Source organism: Neofelis nebulosa, chromosome 10 (assembly GCF_028018385.1).
Source record: "Neofelis nebulosa isolate mNeoNeb1 chromosome 10, mNeoNeb1.pri, whole genome shotgun sequence".
In the NCBI taxonomy this organism is placed as follows: Eukaryota; Metazoa; Chordata; class Mammalia; order Carnivora; family Felidae; genus Neofelis; species Neofelis nebulosa.
This window is the reverse complement of record NC_080791.1, coordinates 113,770,672-113,791,925: the sequence shown is the minus strand read 5'-3', so window position 1 is coordinate 113,791,925 and position 21,254 is coordinate 113,770,672. Positions and strand designations below refer to the sequence as shown.

Below are 21,254 nucleotides of genomic sequence, written 5' to 3'. Positions count from 1 at the left end.
GCACAGGAGCTTGGACCCCGACCCCACAGGACAGGACCCCCAGGTAAACCCGTGTCCACTGTCCCCCGGCCTTCACTGGCTTGGTGTGGCTGTGTTCTCTTAAGATAAAACAGCTTTGGGGGCAGTGTCCTGGGGCCGTCGCCCAGGCCGGACACAGTGCAGCGCTCACCATGCCACGCAAGCAGTTGGGGGCGTGCGGGGTGTGAGCCCACGAGCGTAGTAAACACCCGGCCCCAGTCCTAAAGGGCAGAAGCAGCCACTAATGTTTCGGACAAATCAGTCTTTTGGCGGGTAACACAGGGTGGGTGGGAGACTTGCCCAGCAGACGGGAGGTGCTTCAGGCACGGCACTCAGCACATGCTGTCAGCCCAGGCCGGGCGGTTCGGGACGGGGACCCACGGGGCTCTCCACCGGCCTGGGAGAGGGCCCACCATGCTCCCAGGTGGAGGGAGGTCCCGGGAAGGTGCCAGGCAGGGCAAGGAGTGGTTCCTTTTGACAAGGCCACTCGAGCCACAGCCCGCTGAGGGCTCCACCGGAGCGAGGGGCAGTTCAGTGTATCTTCAGGGGCCCAGGACGGCCAGCTAAGGGCCACGTTCCCGCCTGCCCATCCTGGTCTGGGCCAGAGGGCCAGGCCTGGGGCTCTGGGAGAGGTGGGCCCGGTGCGCCGACAGTCCAAATGCTCAGGTGTCCGAGAGCAGCCGGCCAGCCTCTGGGTGCCCCCCGCTGCCCACACCCTCTCTGCGCTCGGCAGAGGCTTGCTGGTGTCCGTCTTCGGTGTTCTGAGAGTCTGGTGAGGAAGGAGGACCCCTCAGCTGCTGGGTGTCCGGTGGGGCGGGCCCGGGGAAGGGAGAGGTAGCTCATTACTGTGAACAGGGGACAGACCTGGTGGCTCTGGGTCGAGGGCTGGGGAAGCAGGGCGGGGGCGTGCATGCTGCCAGGCAGGGCCTCCAGGAGTCGACCTGGCCAAGCCCTCACGCCTGGCTGAGTCGATGGGCCTCGGCAGGCAGAGGGTACCTGCCCCACCCTAAGGACTGTGGCCAGCCGAGGGCCATCGGAGACCTGGGCCAGTCCCCTCCCAGGACAGGGAGAAGCAGAGATCCAGAGAAGGCAGCGACGGGGCACAGCGACAGCCCTCCACCCGTCCGCATATCAGCCTGTGCCCCTCCCCGCCCTCTGCCTTCCCCACACCCCACTTACTCCGGTAGGAGCCGCCCTGGGCCATGGAGGACAGGAGCCCTGTGCAGTAGTTGACCTGGAGGAGAGAGGCGTCCGGGGCAGCCCCAGGCCCTGCTGCCCCGTGACCCTCCCCTCTGCTGGCTGTGCCTGAGGGAAGGGGTGTGGGTGTGGAGTGTGGACAGTGAGGGGTCTTGAGTGCAGGACCCACTCCAGGGAGGGCACGTGTTTTCCAGAACCCTCTCCAGGGAGGGCACACCGTCTCTGAAGTTGCTTGTGGGGACAGGGACCAGGTAGTGGACCTCCCCAGGGCCTCAGCCTGCCCTGGGTGCGGGGCCGCGGGTGAGGGCCCCCTGCCAGGAGAAGGGCACGAGGTCTCCCTGTCTACCTGTGACTCCAAGTGCTTGATGCGCTTTTCTTGCTCTCTCAGCCCCCCGAGGTGCTTGGCTATGATGTCCACCCTGTGGCAGAAGCTGGTAGGTACAGGGCGCTCCGAATTCCCAGATGCTCCCCATCCTCCCTGAGGCCCTTCGGGTGGGTTTGGGGGTCCCTGAACCCTCTCTGGGTGGGGTGCCCTTTTCTCTCATTCCCAGATCTGGGTACAGAGAGCCCTTCTAAGCTCTCTCTGGGAGCTCCATGGGGGCAAGAGTTAGGGACAAAGGCAGGCAGGGGCCACGGGCGCCTGGACAGCTGGGATGGACCATTTTGGGGGGAGACCCAGAGGGCGGGGGGGGGCGGGGAGTTCCACTCGGGAGACCCCAGAGCTGGGAGGACACCCCCTGTATTGGCCCCCATCCCCCAAAAGCAGGGCAGGCCAGGCCCCTGCCCCTGCCAGCCTCGGTCTGCCCAGCTCAGGCAGGTGCAGGGCTGCGGGTGAGGGCCCCCTACCCTCAGGTGACGGGCCGGAGAGGGCCCGACACCCCCGCGCCCCACTCGGGGTCCGGCCCTCCCTTGGGAGGTGCTGCAGGGGACACAGACGCTTGCCCCCAGGCCAGGGGTCCGGGGGCACCCGCGCACCTGTGGGCGGTTTTCCTCAGAACCTCCTCCTTGCTGTCCTTCCTCTGTCTCTCCAGCCTGCTCAGGTAGTTCTCCTTCTGAACCGTCTCCCAGGTGACCATCTTCTGGTCCAGGGGCTCCGCCAAGTCTCTCTCTGGGAAGGTCGGGGCAGCACAGGCTTGGCCAGAGCCAGGTGGGCCTCAGGGCCAGGGGAGCCCAGGGCAAGGGCAGCGGGCCTCGGTCACCACGGCTAGCCCCGGCTGTGAGGTGGAGAGAGGGGGACGGCCCCCCTGCAGAGAACTCCAGGCTCAGCCCTGTGCCAGCGGCTCTGGGGGTTGGGGGGGGGGGTTAGGGAGGGGGCGCGGCCTCTCCTCGCCTGCCCACTGGGCGCATCGCCCATCCCCCCCTGCCCCGCCCTTCCTGCCCTTCCTTCCCCCCCCCCCCCCCCCCGCAGTCCGGGGCAGCCGGGCCAGGTCCAGCCCTGTGGCCTCACCCAGGCGTGCCCGCCTCTGCTCAGCCCCCTTCTGGAAGAGCCTCTTGAGCGCCAGGCTCAGGTGGCTGAGGACGATGAAGGGCGGGGCCAGGGCGGGGCGCTCGTGGTACTCCGCGATGAGGTGGTAGCGCTGGAACTTCCAGAACGTGTCCGCGTTGCCCTGCACCACCTGGAACGTGTAGCTGTGGGGCCGGCGTGTGGGTGACGGGGGCCACACGGGCACCCCCTCTCCTCCCAAGCTGCTGCCAGAGCTGGGGGCACCCTCTTCTGTGATCGTCTCAGATCACTGACTTCCGTCTGCGGGTGTGTCTGCAATGGAGTCCACTCAGGTCCCCTTCCGCTCTCCTGGACGAGCCCGGGCCTCTGGTTCCGGAGGGGACAACGCTCCCCCTGACCTTCCCTTCCTCAGGGCCCTGCCCTCCCTCTGCCTGCAGCCGGGGCCCGGCGGAAGGGGAGCCGGTGTTTGGGGTGACCCCTCACGCTCAGGCCTTGCCCCACTCAGGCCCCAGCCCCTCCCCGGGGGGGGAGAGACCCCCGCAGCCCCCGGGCCGGAGGGATGAGCAGGTCTGAGCCGGGCCTGGGGGCGCTCACGAGGGGAGGGTGGGGGAGGGGCACCTGAACATGGCGATGAGCAGGTTCATGAGCAGCACGTTGGTGACCAGCAGGAAGGTGACCAGCAGGAGGATGACCAGCCAGTTGGCATAGAGGTTAGGGCAGGAGGCTGAGCCCTCTTGTAGCAGGGGGTGTAGGGAGCAGTTCACGCGGGCTTCTGAAACAGGAGTGGTGTGGTGGGGGCGGGGCGGCCACAGGGGCACCCTTGGATCCGGAGGGCCTCCCCCTAGGACTGGGGCCCCCGGGGACGCAGCCCCTGGCCGGGTGACCAGCTGTCCCGGTTGACGGGGGGACTGTCTGGTTTAGCACTGAAAGTTCCCGTCTCAGGACACCCCAGTCCTGTCAAACCAGATGGATGGTCGGCCTGGGGGCACTGGTCCACTCTCCACCTCCACCTGACTGGGGTCATGGCCAGGGCCACACGTTCTGAGGGCAGAGCCATTTGGCAGGTGGGCACAGAGGACCCCACTTTCTGCTGGTCGTTGTGCAGATTCCCCACCTCCCCACACCAAAGGCTGTGCTCAAAGCTGGTTTGGAGAAAGCTGCCCTAGACACGGGTGACCGTGTCTCCCCCTGCAGGACTTCTCGGGGCCTTTATAACACTAATGCCTGTCACATGGCACCCAGCTGGGGGGCGAGTCTGCATCACCTCCGAAGCTCGTCTGGCCAGGCCGCCCTTGGCACTGATTGCCGCAGGCACCGTGGACACGGCATCTCTGGGCCATGCCAGCTCAAAGAATGTTCTCCGGGCAGTGGGAGTGAATGCTGGGTCTGGGAGCAGGCTGAGCCTTGCGCCCTGGGCAGGCACGCCCTGGGGGGCCCGAGGATCACACCTCTGGCCCCTCACCAGCCAGTCCCCTCCTCACGCTCATGGGATGGGAGGCAAGGAAGGAAAGAGCAGATATCAGTGGGTGAGCACGCAGGCCGTGTACGTGCGCATGCCCGTGTGGACGCTGCACACGCCCGCACGTTCGGCTGTGTTTCTGTGGCTGCCCCCCTGGTCTTTGCGTTGTGACCGAGTCCAGGTGACACTGGGGGCCTCTGTTCCTCTGTCTACACCTGTGTACCTGTGTCCCCACTGTGCACATGTGTCGGGCCGGCAGGGGCTGTTTTCGTGTGTCCGTGGCTCCCTCTCTGGGGGGAGGCCCTCTCCTAATGTCCCCCGAGTCAGTCTGTGCCAGGAGCCCACGGTGAGCTGCGAGCGTGCAGAAGGGGGTGGGGAAGCAGCATCTTCCCAGACCCTGCCCTGCCCTGGCCTGTAGATCTGCTCGGGGCCAATTCCGGACCCTCCTCTCTCCCCTGTGCCCAGGCCCGGGAGCAGTGAGACCCCTGTGACTCTCGGAGGCGCCATGAGGCCAGGCTGGAAATTAAAGTGTCCATGGGTCTGGAGGCCAGACCAGGAGCTCCGCCCCAGGGCTCCCTCCTGGCACACGGGGACCGGACGGCGAGGGGGGGGCGCTCTGGGCTCCGGGACCCCAGGGTGCACACGTTAGCGAATCACCACAGTCCTGCCCCGCGTGGTGGTGTGGCCCAGAGGCCTGAGCAGACAGGAAGCCCAGGCCGCGGGAGGGGAAGGGGCCTGCGCAGGACCCTCAGTGGGCTGGCCCCGACCTGGCCCCGGTCATGGACTTTGTGCTACAGCCTGCACTCAGGCCTTCCCGAGGCAGCCCCCGGGGCTAGGACCGTCCACCCCCCACCCCCGGAAGTCTGCACAACCTCTGCCCTCCCCTGGTGGCCCCCGGGAGTGACCCCACCCCTGCCCTCCTCCAGAGGGTCCCTGCAGTGCAGGGCTGGGCAGGGGCCAATGGGGAGGGCAGCCAGGGCCTGGAACACTCCGGATGAGCAAAGGAATCCCAGCTGGGCGGTGGAGGGGGGGAGGGAGGGGGGAGGTGGTGCTAAGAAAACAGTCCAAGGAAAGGGGCGTTCAGAACACCCCAGTTAGCAGGTTTCCACGGTGGCAACGCCCCTCCCCATCTTGGCGGCTCGGGTCCGCTCCCCTCACACTCTCACCCCACTGACAGACACTCAGTGTGTGTGGCGGGCACCCGACCTCGTCTCACTGGCTCCGGCGGCTGGGGCCCGGCCTTAGACACCATGTGCCCGGGGGCGCCCTGGAGCCCCGGTGGCCCTGGTCCGGCACCAGCCTGAGTGAACGGCCCCTGGTGCTGGCTCACCGTCCTGGAGGGGCTGGTTCCCTCTCCTCCTCCTCCTCCTCCTCCTCCTCACCGAGTCCCAGCCGGGTCGGGGGCTTGCCCCCCAAGCCAGGGCTCCCCTACACCTACCAGCCCCCACGGCGGAGCGGCTCTGCCTCCCGCACCGTCCCCACAGTCCTGGGACAGTCTCGGAACCTATGCTGGCTGGCCCTCGGCCCTGCACAGAGGCCGCCTGCAGACGGATAGGAATGACCTCGGCACTGCCCCCGCGGCACCTGCCCTGGCACAAACCATCCCAAAGCAGGCCGGCCTCCGGGCCCCTCAGCAGAGGCTGCCTTGCAGCCTCCTGGTGCCTCAGTTTCCAGCCTGGGGCCCACAGGGAAAGGTCTCTGTGACCAACAAAAGTCCTCCCGGAGCCGCCCCTGGGCTGGGCCCGACCCTGTGCAGGTGTGTGGGGCCTGGGGACTGTCCTCAGGGGCCTCCCCATCTCAGCCGGCTCCTCTCCAGGGCCCCACGTCCAGGGTCTTCTGAAAGGAGGCTCCGTAAACTGGACCCCATGTGACGGCACCGTAGGAAGCAGGGGATCTTGTGTCCGGCTGGCTCAGGGACACGCCCCTCCCCCCCCCCCCGCCCCCCCGCCAGGCTGCGTGCTGACCATCGATCTCGTCCAGCGGGATCTGCCCGAAGATCTGCAGGTAAGGCCGGTACAGCACGCGGCGGAAAACCCACTCCAGGCGGCCGTCGTGGGGGTGCAGCAGGGCCTGTGTGGTCACGCCGTAGGCCACCAGCCACACACTCAGGAAGAAGAGGAAGAAAAAGACATCCTTCATCTGGGGGAAGAATGGAGAGTGTTAGCGGCCGCCTGGCTGGCTGGGGGTGGGGGGGGACGCTATTTCACCAGCTCCCCCCCCCACCCCCACCCTGGCCCCCAGGCGGGACCCGGGGCTCACCATCCGCTCCACAATGATGATCTTGGGGCCCAGCTGCTTGTGGATGGCGAAGATGTGGATGAGTCGGAGCGTGAACACCATGAAGTCCACGGCGAGGACCGCGCGACCCGCCTCAAACACTGAGGGCAGCATCCTGGGGTGGGGGCCGTATGGGGGTGCCGCTAGTGCCCAGAGAGGGGAAGGAGCTTCCCCCAGGACACACAGCATGGGGGCCAAGGACAAGCCGGGCCTTCTGAGGCCTTCCGAGGCTTCGTCCTGAAGCCGGCCTGCCCAGCGGCCCACCCGAGGGGCCCGCATCCCAGGCCTCTGGGCCCCAGAGACCTGCAGGTGACGCCGACGATGAACAGGAAGATGGCCACCATGTCGCACTTGTTCCAGTGGTCTTCCACGTAGAGGGTGAGCTTCTTCACCAGACGCGTGTCCTCGTCCGTGAAGAATCCCTGGCAGAGGGTGGAGGGCAGAGGGGCGGGCGGTCCACTGACATCTGGCTGGGGACGCCCTGCCCCGTCCAGGCCAGTGGGAGCGGGGTGGGGGGGGTGGGCGTGGGCGGGGGCGCAGGTCCCACCACTGACCTGCCGGATCTCTTCCAGCACCAGTGTGAAGACCCAGAAGTACAGGGTGACCTCGGGCCCAGACGGCCCCTGGGGAGGTGGCCTGAAGTCCACCAGCAGGACGTAGGTGAACAGGAACAGGAAGGCAAAGTACATGACCACGTTCCCCAGGAACACGGTCACGGGCGCCCCCCAGAACATCCGCCAGCGCGTCAGCAGGAAGGCAGCACGTGGACCTCGGTCACCCCGAGCCCTTGGTGCCCCGGTCAGCGCGTCCCGCCTGCGCCGCGAGGAGAGACCACGGACAGCGGTGAGGCCGGCGGCAGGGGCCCCACGGAGTGAGTCCAGCCCCCTGGCCGGCCCGCCCCACGGCCCTCACCGGCTGCCCGGGCTGCACAGCAGGCTCCTCTCTGAGTCCAGGCCGTCCAGCTCCTGGAGGCCCTCGGGGACCGTCCTCAGCAGGGCCTCCTCGCTGTGAGCACGGGGCACCCTCAGGGCCCGCGGGAAGGGCACCAGAGCACCCAGCCAGCAAAGGAAGCGCAGGGGGCCCCGGGGAGGGATGTGGGCGGGGTCTTTGCCCAGTGGGGGCCCCCCCACCTCCCCCGGCGGCTGCCCGCACCCGACAGACCTGAAGGTGATGAGGTTGGTGTAGATGAGGGCCGGGCAGAGGAAGGCCCCCAGCAGCCGCAGGATGGCCGTGCCCGAGGCCATGTTCCCCCACCAGATCTTGGTCAGGAAAGCCTGAAATAAAGGCACAGCCTCCGGTCCCCCACCCCCACACCTCTGCCCATGCTGGGCCGGACACCGGGCGTGCCCGTCAAGGCTCGGCTGAAGCATCGCCCCCCCCACCCCACCGTCCGTCCTGGTGGGGACGACCTTCAACGGGGAGGCCGGGTTTTGGGGTCTGGGAGGGCTGAGCTGAAGAGGTAGCACTTCCACTGAGACCCCAAGTGGAGAAAGGGCTGGCGACAACAAGAAGGCAGCCAGGCAGGTGCCGTCCAGGAACTGAGCAGCCCCTGCCCTGCACGGCCAGGACGCGGGGGGGGGGGGGGGGGGGGCACGGACACGGAGAGCGGCGGAGGGGGGCACCCGGGGCACCTCCCGTCTGCCGTCCGCTTTGCCCCTGACGGCCTTCCCCGAAGCCAGACCCTCACCTGCACCCCGTCGTGGGCAAAGAAGGCCTTGGTGTCGGCCTCGGTGGCCAGGTGCAGACAGGTGGTCCTGCTCCAGCAGCGGTTCCGACGCACCAGCAGGGCGAAGGCGCGGTCCTCGCTGCTGTGGTAGCACTCGGAGAAGAGGCCTGCCCGAGGGCGCCGGCCGCCCGCACTCGCCCGTGCGCCCCCTCCCTCCTCTGCCCTGCGCCCACCGCCCCCCCCACCCCCCCCCGGGGGCTGCCGAGGCCTGCCCGCCCGACCTGCCCAGGGCCCTTCCCTCCCCCGTCAGTCACCCCAAACGTCCCGAGGGGGTAGCAGGACCCGGTGTGTGCCCAGGGCCTGGGGTACCCGTCTGCCCCGCCCCGGGGCCCCGCTGCGCCCCGCCCCGCCAGGCCGGTGGCTCACCCAGGGCCAGCTGCTCGTACTTGGCCTCGCTCCCGCCGCGGCCCCCCTCGGCCCCCGCCTCCAGGTGGGACATCTCACGGAGGATCTTGCAGGCGGCCAGAGCGGCGGCCACCCCCTCCTGGCCCTGGGAGACGGGGTCTGAGGAGGCCGCCCGCCTCGCGCCCACCACGCCGCCCCAGTCCGGGGCCCACCCACCATGGCCCAGAAGTAGGCGGCCATCTCGTGGCGGTTCTGCAGCACGGCCCAGAGGAACAGGTCCCGCCACGGGTTCTCGCTCTTCCGGTTCAGGTCCAGCAGCCCCTTCCGGGCCTCGGGCCGCCCGGCCGGGCCCCGCTCCTGCGGGACCGGGCCGTCAGCGTCCGGGTGGCCCGGCCCGGCCCCGCCCCGCCCGGCCCAGGGCCCGCTCACCGCCTGGTAGAGCCCGCGGCAGGCGTCGTGCAGGAAGTCCTTGAGCAGGCGGGACACCTCGTGCAGGGAGAAGGCGGGCGGGCCCTCGGGCGGATCGCGGGCCTGCTGGGCGCCCAGGCCGGCCAGCGTCAGCCGGCCCTCCTCGTGCTTGCGCCGCAGCAGGTGGAACAGCAGGCTCTTGGGGGGCGCCGAGCGGTACAGCTGCTGCAGCCGCCCCAACGTCAGGAAGTCCGCCACGTCGGCGCCGTTGTCCACGAAGAGGCGCACGAACTCGGGCTTGTCGCTCACCAGCGCGTCCATCATCACCTCCTCCAGGTCGCGGGACTGGGGCCGCCACCCGACACGCACGGGGCGGGGAGAGGGGCCGAGTGAGCGGGAGCCGTGGCCTCCCTGCCCCCCCCCTCGGCCGCGTGGGGCAGAAGGGGCCCCCCCGCCGGCGGCCCTCAGGGCGCCGCCTGCCCCCAGGCCCTCAGCTCGGCGCTCGCCCCTGTGTTGGCCAGAGGCGAGGTTCCGGAGGCGTCAGCCGGCGGGTGGGCGGGCGGGCACCTTCCACTCCACGTCCCCGTTGAAGATCTCGCTCTTGGCGATGTCCACGCGGTCCCAGGCCACGGCCAGCTTGAGCTCGTCCAGGTAGTCCTGTGCCTCCTGGCTGTGGCTCTTGCAGGCTGCGGGCGGAGCGGGCGGGAGGTGAGCGGCGAGCCCAGGGCCCCTCGCGGTGGTCTTCTGGACCCGCAGCCGTGGAGCCGTGGCCCGCGTCACGCCCTCTGAGTGACGGCGAGAGGCCCACGGCGCCGCAAGGTTGTCGGCAGAAATGATGGCTCCCGGGACCCCGACGGGACAGGGTGAGCGGAACCGGGGGGAGTGGACGGTCTGTCTGGAGGAGCTTCCGGCCCCCCGCCGTCGAGGGCGTCCCGGCCCCCCTGCCCCTCCCGGCCTGGTTCTGTGTCTGGCTGCCCGAGGTCAGGCCCTCGGCACGGCGTGTCCCCGCCATGAAAAGCCTTTCGAGGGGCAGCCAAACGGCAGGGACAGCACAGGGTCTGTCATAGAGGAACAGAGAGACACAGCGCGGTCCCTCCGCTCCGTGGAGTGTCCCTCAGCCCTGGAAAGCAGGGAGGCACCAACAGGCCACAGCGTGGATGCTCTTCAGAAACACGGGCTCAGAGGAGGGAGCCGAACACCGCCCACGGCGGGAGCCCACGGACGGGAAGGGCCCCAAAGAGGCAAATCCGTCCACACAGAAAGCGAGCTGGTGGCCACCGGGGGCCAGGGAAACAGGCAGTGGCTGACCGGTGCCAGACTGCCTTTGGGGCAATGCAAACGTTCTGGAACTAGACAGTGGGGATGGTCGCACAACTCACAAACGTACTAAAAGCCGCCGGATCGAACACTTCAGTTTCTGACGTTACAGCGAGATATGTCAAACTGAAACCTGTCGAGCACAGAACGCTGGACAAATTTGCACAGAAGCCAGGGCCATCCCTGTGTCGTTCCAGTTTTGTTACATGTGCTGCTGGAAAAGCGAGCACTGGGCCCCGCACGCAGGCACAGGCACTCAGGCACACGCTCACTCACACAGGTACACGCCCGCACGTGACGCACACAGGTGCATGCGTGAGCACACGCACACGCACGGCAGAGGGGTGCCGTCCCGGGAGTCCTGGCTGCTGATTGACGTGGTCCCTGGGCGGTGGCCCGGCCCCATGCACGTGTCAGATCCTGGAGGGTGAGGCCCAGGACGGGGCGGGTGCGGGAAGCAGCCCTGCACAGCTGGCGCCCCAGCTCACCCCTGCCCCTGCGCCCTCACCTTTTATCAGGGCCTTCAGGATGATGGTGTCCAGCTCCTCAGAGCCCTCCTGCTCGAAGTCGTGCACGGTGAGCAAGTGTGGGTGGGAGGTGATGTTCTGCAGCTGGGACACCGGGACAAAGGCCCTGAGTGGCCCTGGGGGCAGGGGGCAGGCCAGGGGCCTGAAGCCAGAGCGGGCTTGGAGGCTTTGTTGGGGAAGGGAGGAGGCTGGGCCCTTCCTCGTGGACAGGGGGCACGGAGACGCCCCGCAGGACTTTCCCCCGGGGGCGGCCCAGCGGGAGGGGGGCCTTGTCCTATGGGGGGCCCCTACCAGCTGGGTCCAGTGCACGACGTCCTCCCAGCACAAACGTTCTCCGGGAAACTTCTCTTTGAACTGCTTCTCCACTGCCTGGGGCACCAGGAGGTGGGGCTGGTTCACGAAGGCAGCCAGCACGTCCGCGATGCCCCCTGAGCCCGCCAGGATCAGCCACGGGGCAGCGTGCTCCACGGCCCTGGAGATCCTCTGAGGCGGCGTGGCGGGGAGAGTGGACCCCGAGTCAGCTCAGGGGCCGCCCTGGGCCCACGTGCCACAGGTACCCCGTCCCAGGCCGGGGAGGGCCCTGCAGGAAGCCGCAGCCGGCCAGGGGGCTCCCGCCAGGCCCCCACCTCCCTCCCCTGCCCTACCTCCAGGGTGCTGGGGTCGCCGTTGACCAACAGGCAGAGGACGGGGATCTCGATGCTGCTGGTGCCTGCAGACAGAGCACCGGCCAAGTCCTCCCAGGTGTCCGAGCAAGTGGGGACCCTGGCACCCTCCCGTGGGGTGGGCACCCAGGCTCTGGCCATCACCCCCAACGTTATCTAGGGAGACACCTGCCCGGAGGCTTTTTCTAGTGAAGTGTGGGCTCCAGGCTGCATATCACATACAGACACGCGCCCCTTCGCTTGGGGACAAGGACGCCAGCCCCGCACCCCGCTGCCCAGTAGGCCGCTCACAGATATTGAGACACAGAGGGACGTGAGTGAAGTTAAACACTCAGTCCCTGGCTGCACCAGCCACATTTCAAGCACCTCCATTCCCGTCATGGCAGAAAGCTCTGCCGATCGCCCTGCAGGCTCGCGGAGCCAACCAAAGAGTAGGGGAGGGGCCTTGGTCAGCTTCGCCCCCAAACGTTAGCCGGAAACGAGAGTCCCCCGACGCGGGAGGACGCTGGGGAGGCAGGGAGCAGCGGGCCCCTCTGACTCGCAGAGCGGCCTCCTCGTTGAATCTAGAGGACAGACCGGTGCGTGCCGTCCAGGCTTCAGCGAGCTGGAGCCCCCCCCCCCCCCCGACGTGGTCTAAACGCGGCCTCGACCGTGTTTTTATTCTTAAAGAATACTCAGTTAACAGATATTTAAGCTGTTTATAAATATCGTAGGCAGTTATATATCGCGTGTATAAGTTTTACTTACGCACTGGTATTTCTTAATACTAGAAACCCAGCTTTCAAACCCACCTCTGGCCACAGTCACATCCGTTCCTTGGGCAACACTGCCCTCTGGTGGCAGCGTACCTCGTGGCTAGCTTGGCTGGTAGAGAAACCAGGCCTTTCAAAGCTTGCAAATCCGTTTCCTTCCCAAGCCCCGAGACCCCCGCCCCCCCCCACCCCCCCCCCAGGGAGCCCCAGGGCAGGCGAACAAACCAGCAACTCTGCAACTCTGTCACCCGGCAGGAATGTCGCTGCCCAGCGGGGCCAAACTCCTAGCTGCGCCCCCACCAACGCACTGACCGCTTCCCATCCCAGACCCCCCAGAGGCCAGGTCTCCACACTCAGGCACGCTCAGTGCCTTCAGCCCGGAATGCGCACACCCCGTGCCCCCATGACCACCCCCCCCACCCGCCCTGGGACAGGTCTCACCCCCATAGCCGGTTCTCTGCTCCGAGATGTGCTTTTCCAGCCTCAGCTGCAGCTCCGTCGACCCGTCCCCCTTCCCAGGAGGCCCAGGCTCCACCAGGACGAAGTAGGCGTGGTTGTTGTCCAGGGAGCAGAGGGGGCCCCGGCTGCTGCCTTCGTCCGCGGGGTAGTGGACAGGGCTGTCCTCCTGGACCCCCACCCCCACCCCCCCCACCGTGAGCCCTAAATGAGGGTTCTTCTGCCCAGGCCTGTCCCCACCCCCAGAGGGAGGGAGGGCCGGGCTGCCGGCGCCTGGGGCCCTGGGGCGTGGCGGGGGCGGGGGGGTGGGGGGGAGCAGCCAGTGGGTCCTCTGGACAGAACCAGGGCCGTGGGACTGCCAGGCCCTGCCTCGGACAGACTCTGGGCGGGGGGCAGAGGCCACTTGCCGGGGTCGCCCAGGCTTGCGGGCCGGTGTCCGGATGGGGCCTGGGTCCATTGGGAACCAGTCCTGGGCAGGGCGCTGGAATTCAGGTCCCCATGTCTGGTCTGCGCTGGCTGGGAATCTGGCAGACCCCTCCCCACACTGCTCCCTGAGCAATGCTGCCACCTGCTGGCCGTGTGCTGGGCTCGTCTTCCTCCCCCCTCCTCTTCCCCTCCTCCTTCCTCCCTTCACGCCTCCTCCCTTCCTCCTTCCCCTCCTCCCTCCTCCACTCCTCTTCCTCCTGTCTCCTCCTTCCCCTCCCTCCCCACCTCCCCCTCCCTCCCCTCCTCCCTCCCTTCCTCCCTCCCCTCCTCCTTTTTCCATCTCCTTTCCTCCTCCCTCCCCTTCTCCCTCTTCCCTCCTCCCTCCTCTCCTTCCTCCTTTGCCTCTCCCTCCTCCTCCCCCTCCTCTTTCTCCTCCCTCCTCCTTCCCCTCCCTCCCCTCTCCCTCCTAACCCCACCTCTTCCTCTTCCTTCCTCCTCCCACTCCTCCCCTTCCTCTCTTCCCCCTCCCCGTTCCTCTCCCTCCTAGTTCCTCTTCTTCCCCTCCCCCTCCTCCCTCCTCTCCCTCTCCTCTTCCCCTCCTCCTTCCTCCCTTCACTCCTCCTCCCTTCCTCCTTCCCCTCCACCCTCCTCCTCTCTTCTTCCTCCTGTCTCCTCCTTCCCCTCCCTCTCCTCCCTCCCTTCCTCCCTCCCCTCCTCCTTTTTCCATCTCCTTTCCTCCTCCCTCCCCTTCTCCCTCTTCCCTCCTCTTCCTTCCCTCCTTCCTCCTCTCCTTCTTCCTTTGCCTCTCCTCCTCCTCCCCCTCGTCTTTCTCCTCCCTCCTCCTCCCCCTCCTCCCTCCCCTCCTCTTCCCCCTCCTCCCTCCCCTCCTCCCTCCCCTCTCCCTCCTAGCCCCTTCTCTTCCTCTTCCTTCCTCCTCCTCCTCCTCCCTCCTCCCCTTCCTCTCTCCCCCCTCCCCGTTCCTCTCCCTCCTCCCTCCTAGTCCCTCTTCTTCCCCTCCCCCCTCCTCCCTCCTCTTCCTCTCTCTCCTCCTCCTCCTTCTCCCTCCTCCCCTTCTTCCCTCCCCCTCTCCTCCCACAGCTTCACTTCAGTATCTTGGTCCTTCAGGGTGCCTGCCTCACTCCCTGAGCCTGTGAGTCCCCCGGCATAGGAGCCACTCTGTCCATTGCAGACCGGGCATGTGGAGGGTGTCTGGTCTGCCAAATAACCAGGTGGTGGTGTGTGGTCGGCCTCGGAGAGAGCACCGGTGGCTTCCTCGGCATACCTCCTACCCTGGGGTGGGTATATTTGGGGGCCACGAGCCCCTCCCCGCCTCCCAGGCCCAACTTGCCCGGCGGCTCGGCGCTCCGAGACGGACGCTTACCCGGGCGTCATCCAGAAGCTGGTGGTGCAGGACGCGGCCCAGCGAGGCAATGCCGATGGCCACCACGCGGGCCTTGGTGGACGTGCTGGCCAGCGAGTGGTCACGCACGGCCTGTCCCACGTACCGGGCCAGGCCCACACGGAGCGCACTGGTCAGGATCCAGGCTCCTAGGGCAGGGGGCTCAGTGTGCCCGGTGGGCTCGAGCCCCCAGGCCTGCCTGAGCCGAGGCCCCCTCCACCCCCCCCCCCCCCCCCCCCACCGCCTGCAGGTGTCGGCCGGACCCGAGCCTGGGAAGGTTGTTCTGAATCACGAGGCCCTGGCCTAGTCGGGTGTGCAGGCCTCTGCTGCACAGCAGTCACCTCGTGGTGAGGGGGTTCAGAAACCCCATATCCTTCTGCCGGCTTTTCTGCAGGCTCGGTGGGCCTGAACATAGATTAGCCCAGTAACTGGGTTCGGACCCCAAGACCGTCCAGCAGGCGGCTCCCCTGAGGCAGGCGGAGGGTGCGATGGGGGCCCGCCCTCGGGCGCGGGGGCAGGGGGGGCCGTCTTGCCGAGGCCCGCTGGGTGGGCTGCGCCTTCCGGGGGGGGGACCCCGGCCCCCCCCTCCGCTGCATCCCCCAAGCTGCTCCCGCTGCAGGCTGCAGGGAGGGAGACACCGGGCAGGGTCTGGGGGCTGTGTGGCCGGGGCACGGGCTCCGGACTGTGCGGGCCGTGGGGCCCTGGCGGGGCCTCACCTGTGCTCTGAGCCGCCTTCACCAGCCCGTTGCGCAGGACGTCCCGCAGCCAGGACTTCACGGCGAACGGCCGCTCCTCACCCGCCAGGGACACCACGAGGTTGGGCACTGGCAGCTGCCACTCGGCCAGAAGGAGGTCAAAGAGCACGGAGGGGGCCACGCCGCTCGGAACCTTCACGAACTGCAGGGCAGGGTGGCCTGCAGCCTCAGGATGTGTGTGTGGGGGTGGGCATGGGCGTGCTGGGCATGGGGGCGCCAGGGGCACTGGGTATGGGGGCACAGGGTTTGGGGGCACCAGGGGCACTGGGTATGGGGTGCTGGGTATGGGGGCACTGGGCATGGGGGCGCCAGGGGCACTGGGTATGGGGTGCTGGGTGTGGGGCGCTGGGCATGGGGGCACCAGGGGCACTGGGCATGGGGGCACAGGGTTTAGGGGCACTGGGTATGGGGTGCTGGGTGTGGGGTGCTGGGCATGGGAGCACCAGGGACACTGGGCATGGGGGCACAGGGTTTGGGGGCACCAGGGGCACTGGGTATGGGGTGCTGGGTATGGGGGCACTGGGCATGGGGGCACCAGGGGCACTGGGTATGGGGTGCTGGGTGTGGGGCGCTGGGCATGGGGGCACCAGGGGCACTGGGTATGGGGTGCTGGGCATGGGAGCACCAGGGGCACTGGGCATGGGGGCACAGGGTTTGGGGGCACCAGGGGCACTGGGTATGGGGTGCTGGGTATGGGGGCACTGGGCATGGGGGCGCCAGGGGCACTGGGTATGGGGTGCTGGGTGTGGGGCGCTGGGCATGGGGGCACCAGGGGCACTGGGTATGGGGTGCTGGGCATGGGAGCACCAGGGACACTGGGCATGGGGGCACAGGGTTTGGGGGCACCAGGGGCACTGGGTATGGGGTGCTGGGTATGGGGGCACTGGGCATGGGGGCGCCAGGGCACTGGGTATGGGGTGCTGGGTGTGGGGCGCTGGGCATGGGGGCACCAGGGGCACTGGGTATGGGGTGCTGGGCATGGGAGCACCAGGGGCGCTGGGCATGGGGGGAACCAGGGGAACTGGGTATGGGCCGCTGGGCATGGGGGAAACTGGGTATGGGGCACCGGGCATGGGGGTCACAAGGAGGTGGGGAGCACCAGCATCAGGAGAGAGGCCGACCCCGTTTAGATGCAGGGTGGCAGCAGGAGGCCAGGGCGCAGGTGGGTCCGGCCTTCGCCTGACTCCTGTCTAGGCCTCCCTTCCCTCTCCGTGGTGGGGCCGGGCGGGGCGGGGTGCGCAGAGGAGGGGCCCTGGACGTGCTGTGCATGGGGGTGGGAGGCGGGGGGCCAGAGGGCTGGAGTCGGGTCCTGGAGGCTCTGACAACCGCCAGGCTCTGGAGGGCAGCAGGCGCCCAGCGCTCAGTGTTTGGGGAGAGACTGGGAGCTCAGCGTGGGGGTGGGGGGGGGGGCGGTGCGAGCCTTAGCACGGCGGGGGCGGGGAGGGGCAGCCCCTTACCTTGCCTCGCTTCTTCCCAGACCCTCCGAATTCGATCTCGCCCCGGCACAGGTCCCGTGCCCACCCACGTCCGGCAGCCCTGGGGCTTCCCCGGCAGGGACCCCCGGCACCCCACATGAGGACCTCTCTGCAGGGACAGAGCCGACCTCCGAGGGCGTGAGAGGCAAACCCTGTCCCCGTCCCTGCAGGACGCCAGCGGCGGCCTCACTGGGGAGGCCACTCCCCCCCCAACCCCGCCAGTGGCCGGGCCGCGCCACGACGTCCACAAGGCCCCCTCGCAACCCGGCTTCAGCTACTGGAGCCTCCCACGCGCCCCCTTCCCAGTGGGGTGGGGCGTGGGGGTGCATCTTAGCCCCTCCCCCCGGCTCCGGGCCCTGCTACTCACCCCCCTCCCCGGGGCGCCTCGGGCCGGCCTCTCCCGTCAGCACTTCTGCACAGGCTTTGGTGGGGGGTGTCCTAGAAACCCCAAAAGTCTCTTGGGCTTCTGGACGAGAAGCCTGTCCCCCGCACCCCCGTTGGCCCCCGGACGGGGATGGACACCCCGGTGTGCCTGGGCAGAGGGGGGATGCGGGTGAGAGGGTCAGGCTGGTGCACACGGCTCAGGTGCTGGGGCCCCGGGAGAGGGGGGCCGGGGGAAGATGGCGTGGGGGGAGTGACGGACCACCTCTCCTTGCCAGGAGGCCGGGCGGGGAAGGCCCTGCCCCAAGCTCTTCCCCTCCCTCCCCCCCCCGCCCCGTTTCTGGCCGGCCCCCAGGCCAGGCGCCCCTCGCTGCATCCGGACCATGTCCCTGCGGGCCGCAGCTCCACCCCACTCGGCAGGGACCGAGGGCTGGGGGCCCAGGACTGGCCCATGTGACCGGGAGCTGGGTCCCAACGGCCTGCCTGACTGCCGGCACCCCCAATGTCTCCCCCACCCCCAGCCCACAACTCCCTGGTTTTCTCCGCGCCTGCCCGAGGGCCCTGGGTTCCAGGACAGGTGAGCCGCCCTGGCCAGTCTCCCCCACCCTCGGGTCCACGGCCACCTGTCCAAGTAGGGGCGTCGGCAGACCCCCGCCACTGAGTCAGTTCCCCAGCCTGTCCACGGTGGCCCCACCGGCCCTCTATCCCCGGGAAGCGTCCCTTGGTAAAAGGCAGCTCCCCGGCCAGGCCACCCTTTGTGTCTTGGAGAGGGGCCACCGGCATACCGAGGAAGGGGCAGCGGTGGCGGTCACGGCCCCGCAGGCTTGACAGGGACCTACAGCCTCACACCCTCCCCCACCCCCGCCGTGTGCCCCAGAAACCCAGGCCCAAGTCCTAACTCCCGGCCCCCATGAATGGGGCCCTCTGGGCAAATAAGGTCTTTGCGAACGTGGTCACGTTAAGAGAGGACATTAAGGTGGCCCCTGACCCGGTGACTGGTGTCCTCCTAAGAGAAAGGGAGGAGCCCAGCGACCGCAGGCAGAGGCTGGAGCGAGGAGGTCACAAGCCCAGGAATACCCGGAGCCCCAGATGCTGGAAGAAGCGAGGCAGGCCCCCCTCTCGACGCTTCAGAGGGCGTGCGGGCCCCTGACGCCCCGATTTGGGAGATGCACACCGTGAGCTCCTCTGTTCCGGCCGCTGTGGACACGGAGGCCTGCAGAGCCGGGCGAGCCTTGCTGGAGCCACACCCCAGGCCGGAGCGCCCTGTGTCTGGGCAGGGCCGGTGTCCTGGGGGCGGAGGGGATGCAAATCCTCCTGACTTCCACCCCCCAGAGCAGGAACCCGGGCTGGATTTGAATGTGGCCTTTCCAAGCTGGGGATTATGGACTTTTAATAGGAGGCTGGCGTCTGGGGACAAGGCCTGGCCGTGTGCGGGTATTACCGGGGCAGCTGTGACCAAGTCCAACAGACCTGGTGGCTTAGAGCAACAGGGACCTGCGTGCCCCCTGCTCAGGAGCCCGAGGGCCAAACTGAAGTGTGGCAGGGCCGCGCTCCCCCGAGGCTTTAGGGAAGGTCCCCCTCTCCCCTCCGGCTCCTGGGGGCTCCAGGTGTCCCTGGGCTGTGGCCACGTCCCTCCAGCCTCAGCCTCTGTCCTGTGTCTCTGCGTCCAAATGTCCCTCATCTCACAGGGACACCAGTCACTGGATAGGGGCCCACCTTACCCCCTGTGACCTCACCTTAACTAATTACACCTGCAAAGACACGATTTCCAGATGAGTCACATTCTGGGTTTCCGGGGGGACGTTCCTCAACCCCCAAGAGCAGGTGGCGAGGTGCAGAGTGTGTGCGCCTCGCTGGGAGGGTGGGGGCAGGACAGGGACCTCGGGGCTGCCGTCTGGGAACAGACCTCCCTCCCACCAGGGGCCTGGGGTGCCGGCCGCCCGGTAGGGTCCCCTCTGGCCGCATCTGGGCGTGTGCCCTGTAAGCAGGACGCACACAGCCCAGGGTGTGTGAGCGTTTGGGGGCGTGGGGCCTGGACAACTTGGGTGTGCTCAAACCCCGGGAGCCTCGGGCTTGCAGTCCCAGGGAGGGGACCCGGTGGGGACGGCAGCAAGCAGCGTCTGGAGCTCCTCCTCCCTCCCTCCCCGGGCCCTCTGTCCTCCCGACGGGACAGGCGGTCCTGAGCAGGAGTGTGGGACGCCAGCCTTGCCTCTCTGTGACCACACCCACTGCCCCGCACCCCGCACCCCAGCCTGGGGGCTGTGCCGGGCTCCAGGCAAACGGGCCTCCAAGAGGGAAGGCTATGCAAAGAGTCCGGATTTGCATGAGCAGCTGTCCTTGTTTCCAGAGGGGTGCGGGGGTTCGGGGAAGCTGGAGGGGGGTCCTGTATGTACAACCCCTGGTCGGAATCTCACCCCCTGCCTGGTTGGGGAAACGGAGGCAAAATCTCCAACCCTGGCAGCAAGGGACCTGGGGGCTCTCGCTTGGGGGGCAAAGGGCCACCCCTTCCCAGAGGCCATCAGGAAAACGGCCCCCGCGTGGACGCAGCCTGGTACCCAGGCCCCAGGGGTCCCAGCCCAGCCCCTCCCCCAGCTGCGTGACCGCGGGCAAGCCCCTCAGACTCTCTGGGCCCAACCCCTCCTCCCCGAGTCGCAGGGAGAGACCAGCAAAGAGAAGGCGCCAGACAGACCCCCCACCCAGCTCAGCAGGCCAGCAGTCAGTGCTGTGGCCCCTCTGTCCCCCGCGTGAGGCCAAGCGTGGAGGTGATGGGTCAGGGGGAGGGCAGCGTGGGTGAGCCTCCCCGCCCAGACAGGAGCCGCTTGGAGCCCCTGCCTCCTCTCCCGACTGCTTGGGCAGACGCTGCCCCAAACTCCAGGGCCTGGGGCCTCGGGGCCACCCCGCCAGCCCGGACCCGCCCCAAGCACTGGCTTTCAGGCACCCCCTTCCCACCCCCGTGCCTCAGACAGAGAGGCTGTCCTCCACCACCCGGGAAGGCAGAATCGTCTCCAGGCTGCAGACCAGGGGACGGGGACCAGAGTGAGGGATGTGGCCGGGGCCCCCACCCCGTCCCACCTGGAGGCTGGCAGCCCTGGGCACCCACCTGCCTGCCTTCTCCCCGGCGCCCTGGCATGCGGCTGCCGGCCAAGGTGCAGAGTGCAGGCCACCCATCGGGGCGCCCGCCCGCCAGCTCTCTGCTCCTCCTCTTCCGCCTGGCGCCCGGGCAGCCAATGCCGTGACCGGCACGGGCACCACCTGATCTCTGCACAGCGGACCCACACGCCTGCCGCGGCCGAAGGCCCACCCCCCGGCCCCGGCACTGAGGGCCAGCCTTTCCCGGCCTGACCTCGGGCTCAGCTACAGGGGGCCCCACGTGGGGGGTCGCTGCCAGGCCACCTTGCTTGCGGTCACGCCCCCCACGGGCTATGCCCCGGGGCGGCCTGGGGCCTGGGGCAAGTCCCGTCTGTGTCACACCGGACGCACCTGGGTCTCTCTGTCCAACAAGGGGGCTGGCTGACCCCAGGGTGCGCAGCCCAGCCGTGTCGTGGGGGACCGGCAGCCGGGGACTGCCCTTCCCTCCTGGGCTCGCACCCTGTGTATCTGTCAGGCTCCCCATCCGCTCTGGGCCTCTGTTTCTCTGAAAAATGGGAACCTGAAAAGCCCGGCTTCTGAGAGTTTGTGGGTCACACGTGAGAACAGAGCCTGGACGACACTTCTGTAGGCCCCTTCCCCAAAGAGACCCCCAGGACCCCCCTCCCCAAACCGCCTCCCAGGGATGACTCATTCCCTGAGCTGGGGGACCGGTGGGCGACAGCATCCAGGCCCTGCCCTCTGCCCCCACGCCCCCCTCCACCCGAGCTTCTCCAGTCTGACCCATCAGCCACCAGAGGGCGCCCCAGGACCGCGAGCAGAGTCGGGATGGCGGAGGAGGTCGGGGCAGTGGAAGCCAGCTTTGCCCCCCGACACACAAGGGCTCAGATCACGGCCGGGGCCCATCCCCTAGCCTTGCTGGGGGCCTGCCCAGGGAGGATGGGGCTTTCTGAGGTCCCTCAGGAAATAAGGGGCCCCAGGTTGGAACCCACAAGCCCTCCGGGCCTGAGACCCTGTGGGCCAGATGCTGAAGGGGAGCGGCCGTGTGTGCACCGGGTCAGACTACAGCCCCGGTAAGATGGGGGGGGGGTCTGCTGGGCCACTCCCCAACTCCGAATGACCACCCTGGGCTCACGCCCACCC

General features: G+C 68.4%; 1 protein-coding gene across 1 annotated transcript; it reads right to left on the bottom strand.

The window, feature by feature from the left end:
• Positions 1–558: 558 nt before the first annotated feature.
• On the bottom strand, positions 559–20,207 carry TRPM5 (transient receptor potential cation channel subfamily M member 5). Its single transcript, XM_058690026.1, has 25 exons — positions 20,125–20,207; positions 17,011–17,081; positions 16,626–16,752; positions 15,130–15,310; positions 14,390–14,562; positions 12,574–12,757; positions 11,363–11,427; positions 11,010–11,201; positions 10,700–10,802; positions 9,442–9,560; positions 8,683–9,219; positions 8,488–8,611; positions 8,083–8,228; positions 7,557–7,669; positions 7,308–7,400; positions 6,950–7,208; positions 6,699–6,817; positions 6,378–6,510; positions 6,083–6,257; positions 3,278–3,431; positions 2,663–2,844; positions 2,191–2,323; positions 1,562–1,634; positions 1,198–1,252; positions 559–787 (listed from the first exon to the last, which is right to left on the bottom strand). The coding sequence occupies exons 1-25, from the start codon at positions 20,152–20,154 to the stop codon at positions 681–683; spliced, it is 3,648 nt and encodes a 1,215-aa protein (XP_058546009.1). The 5' UTR covers positions 20,155–20,207; the 3' UTR covers positions 559–680.
• Positions 20,208–21,254: the final 1,047 nt, after the last annotated feature.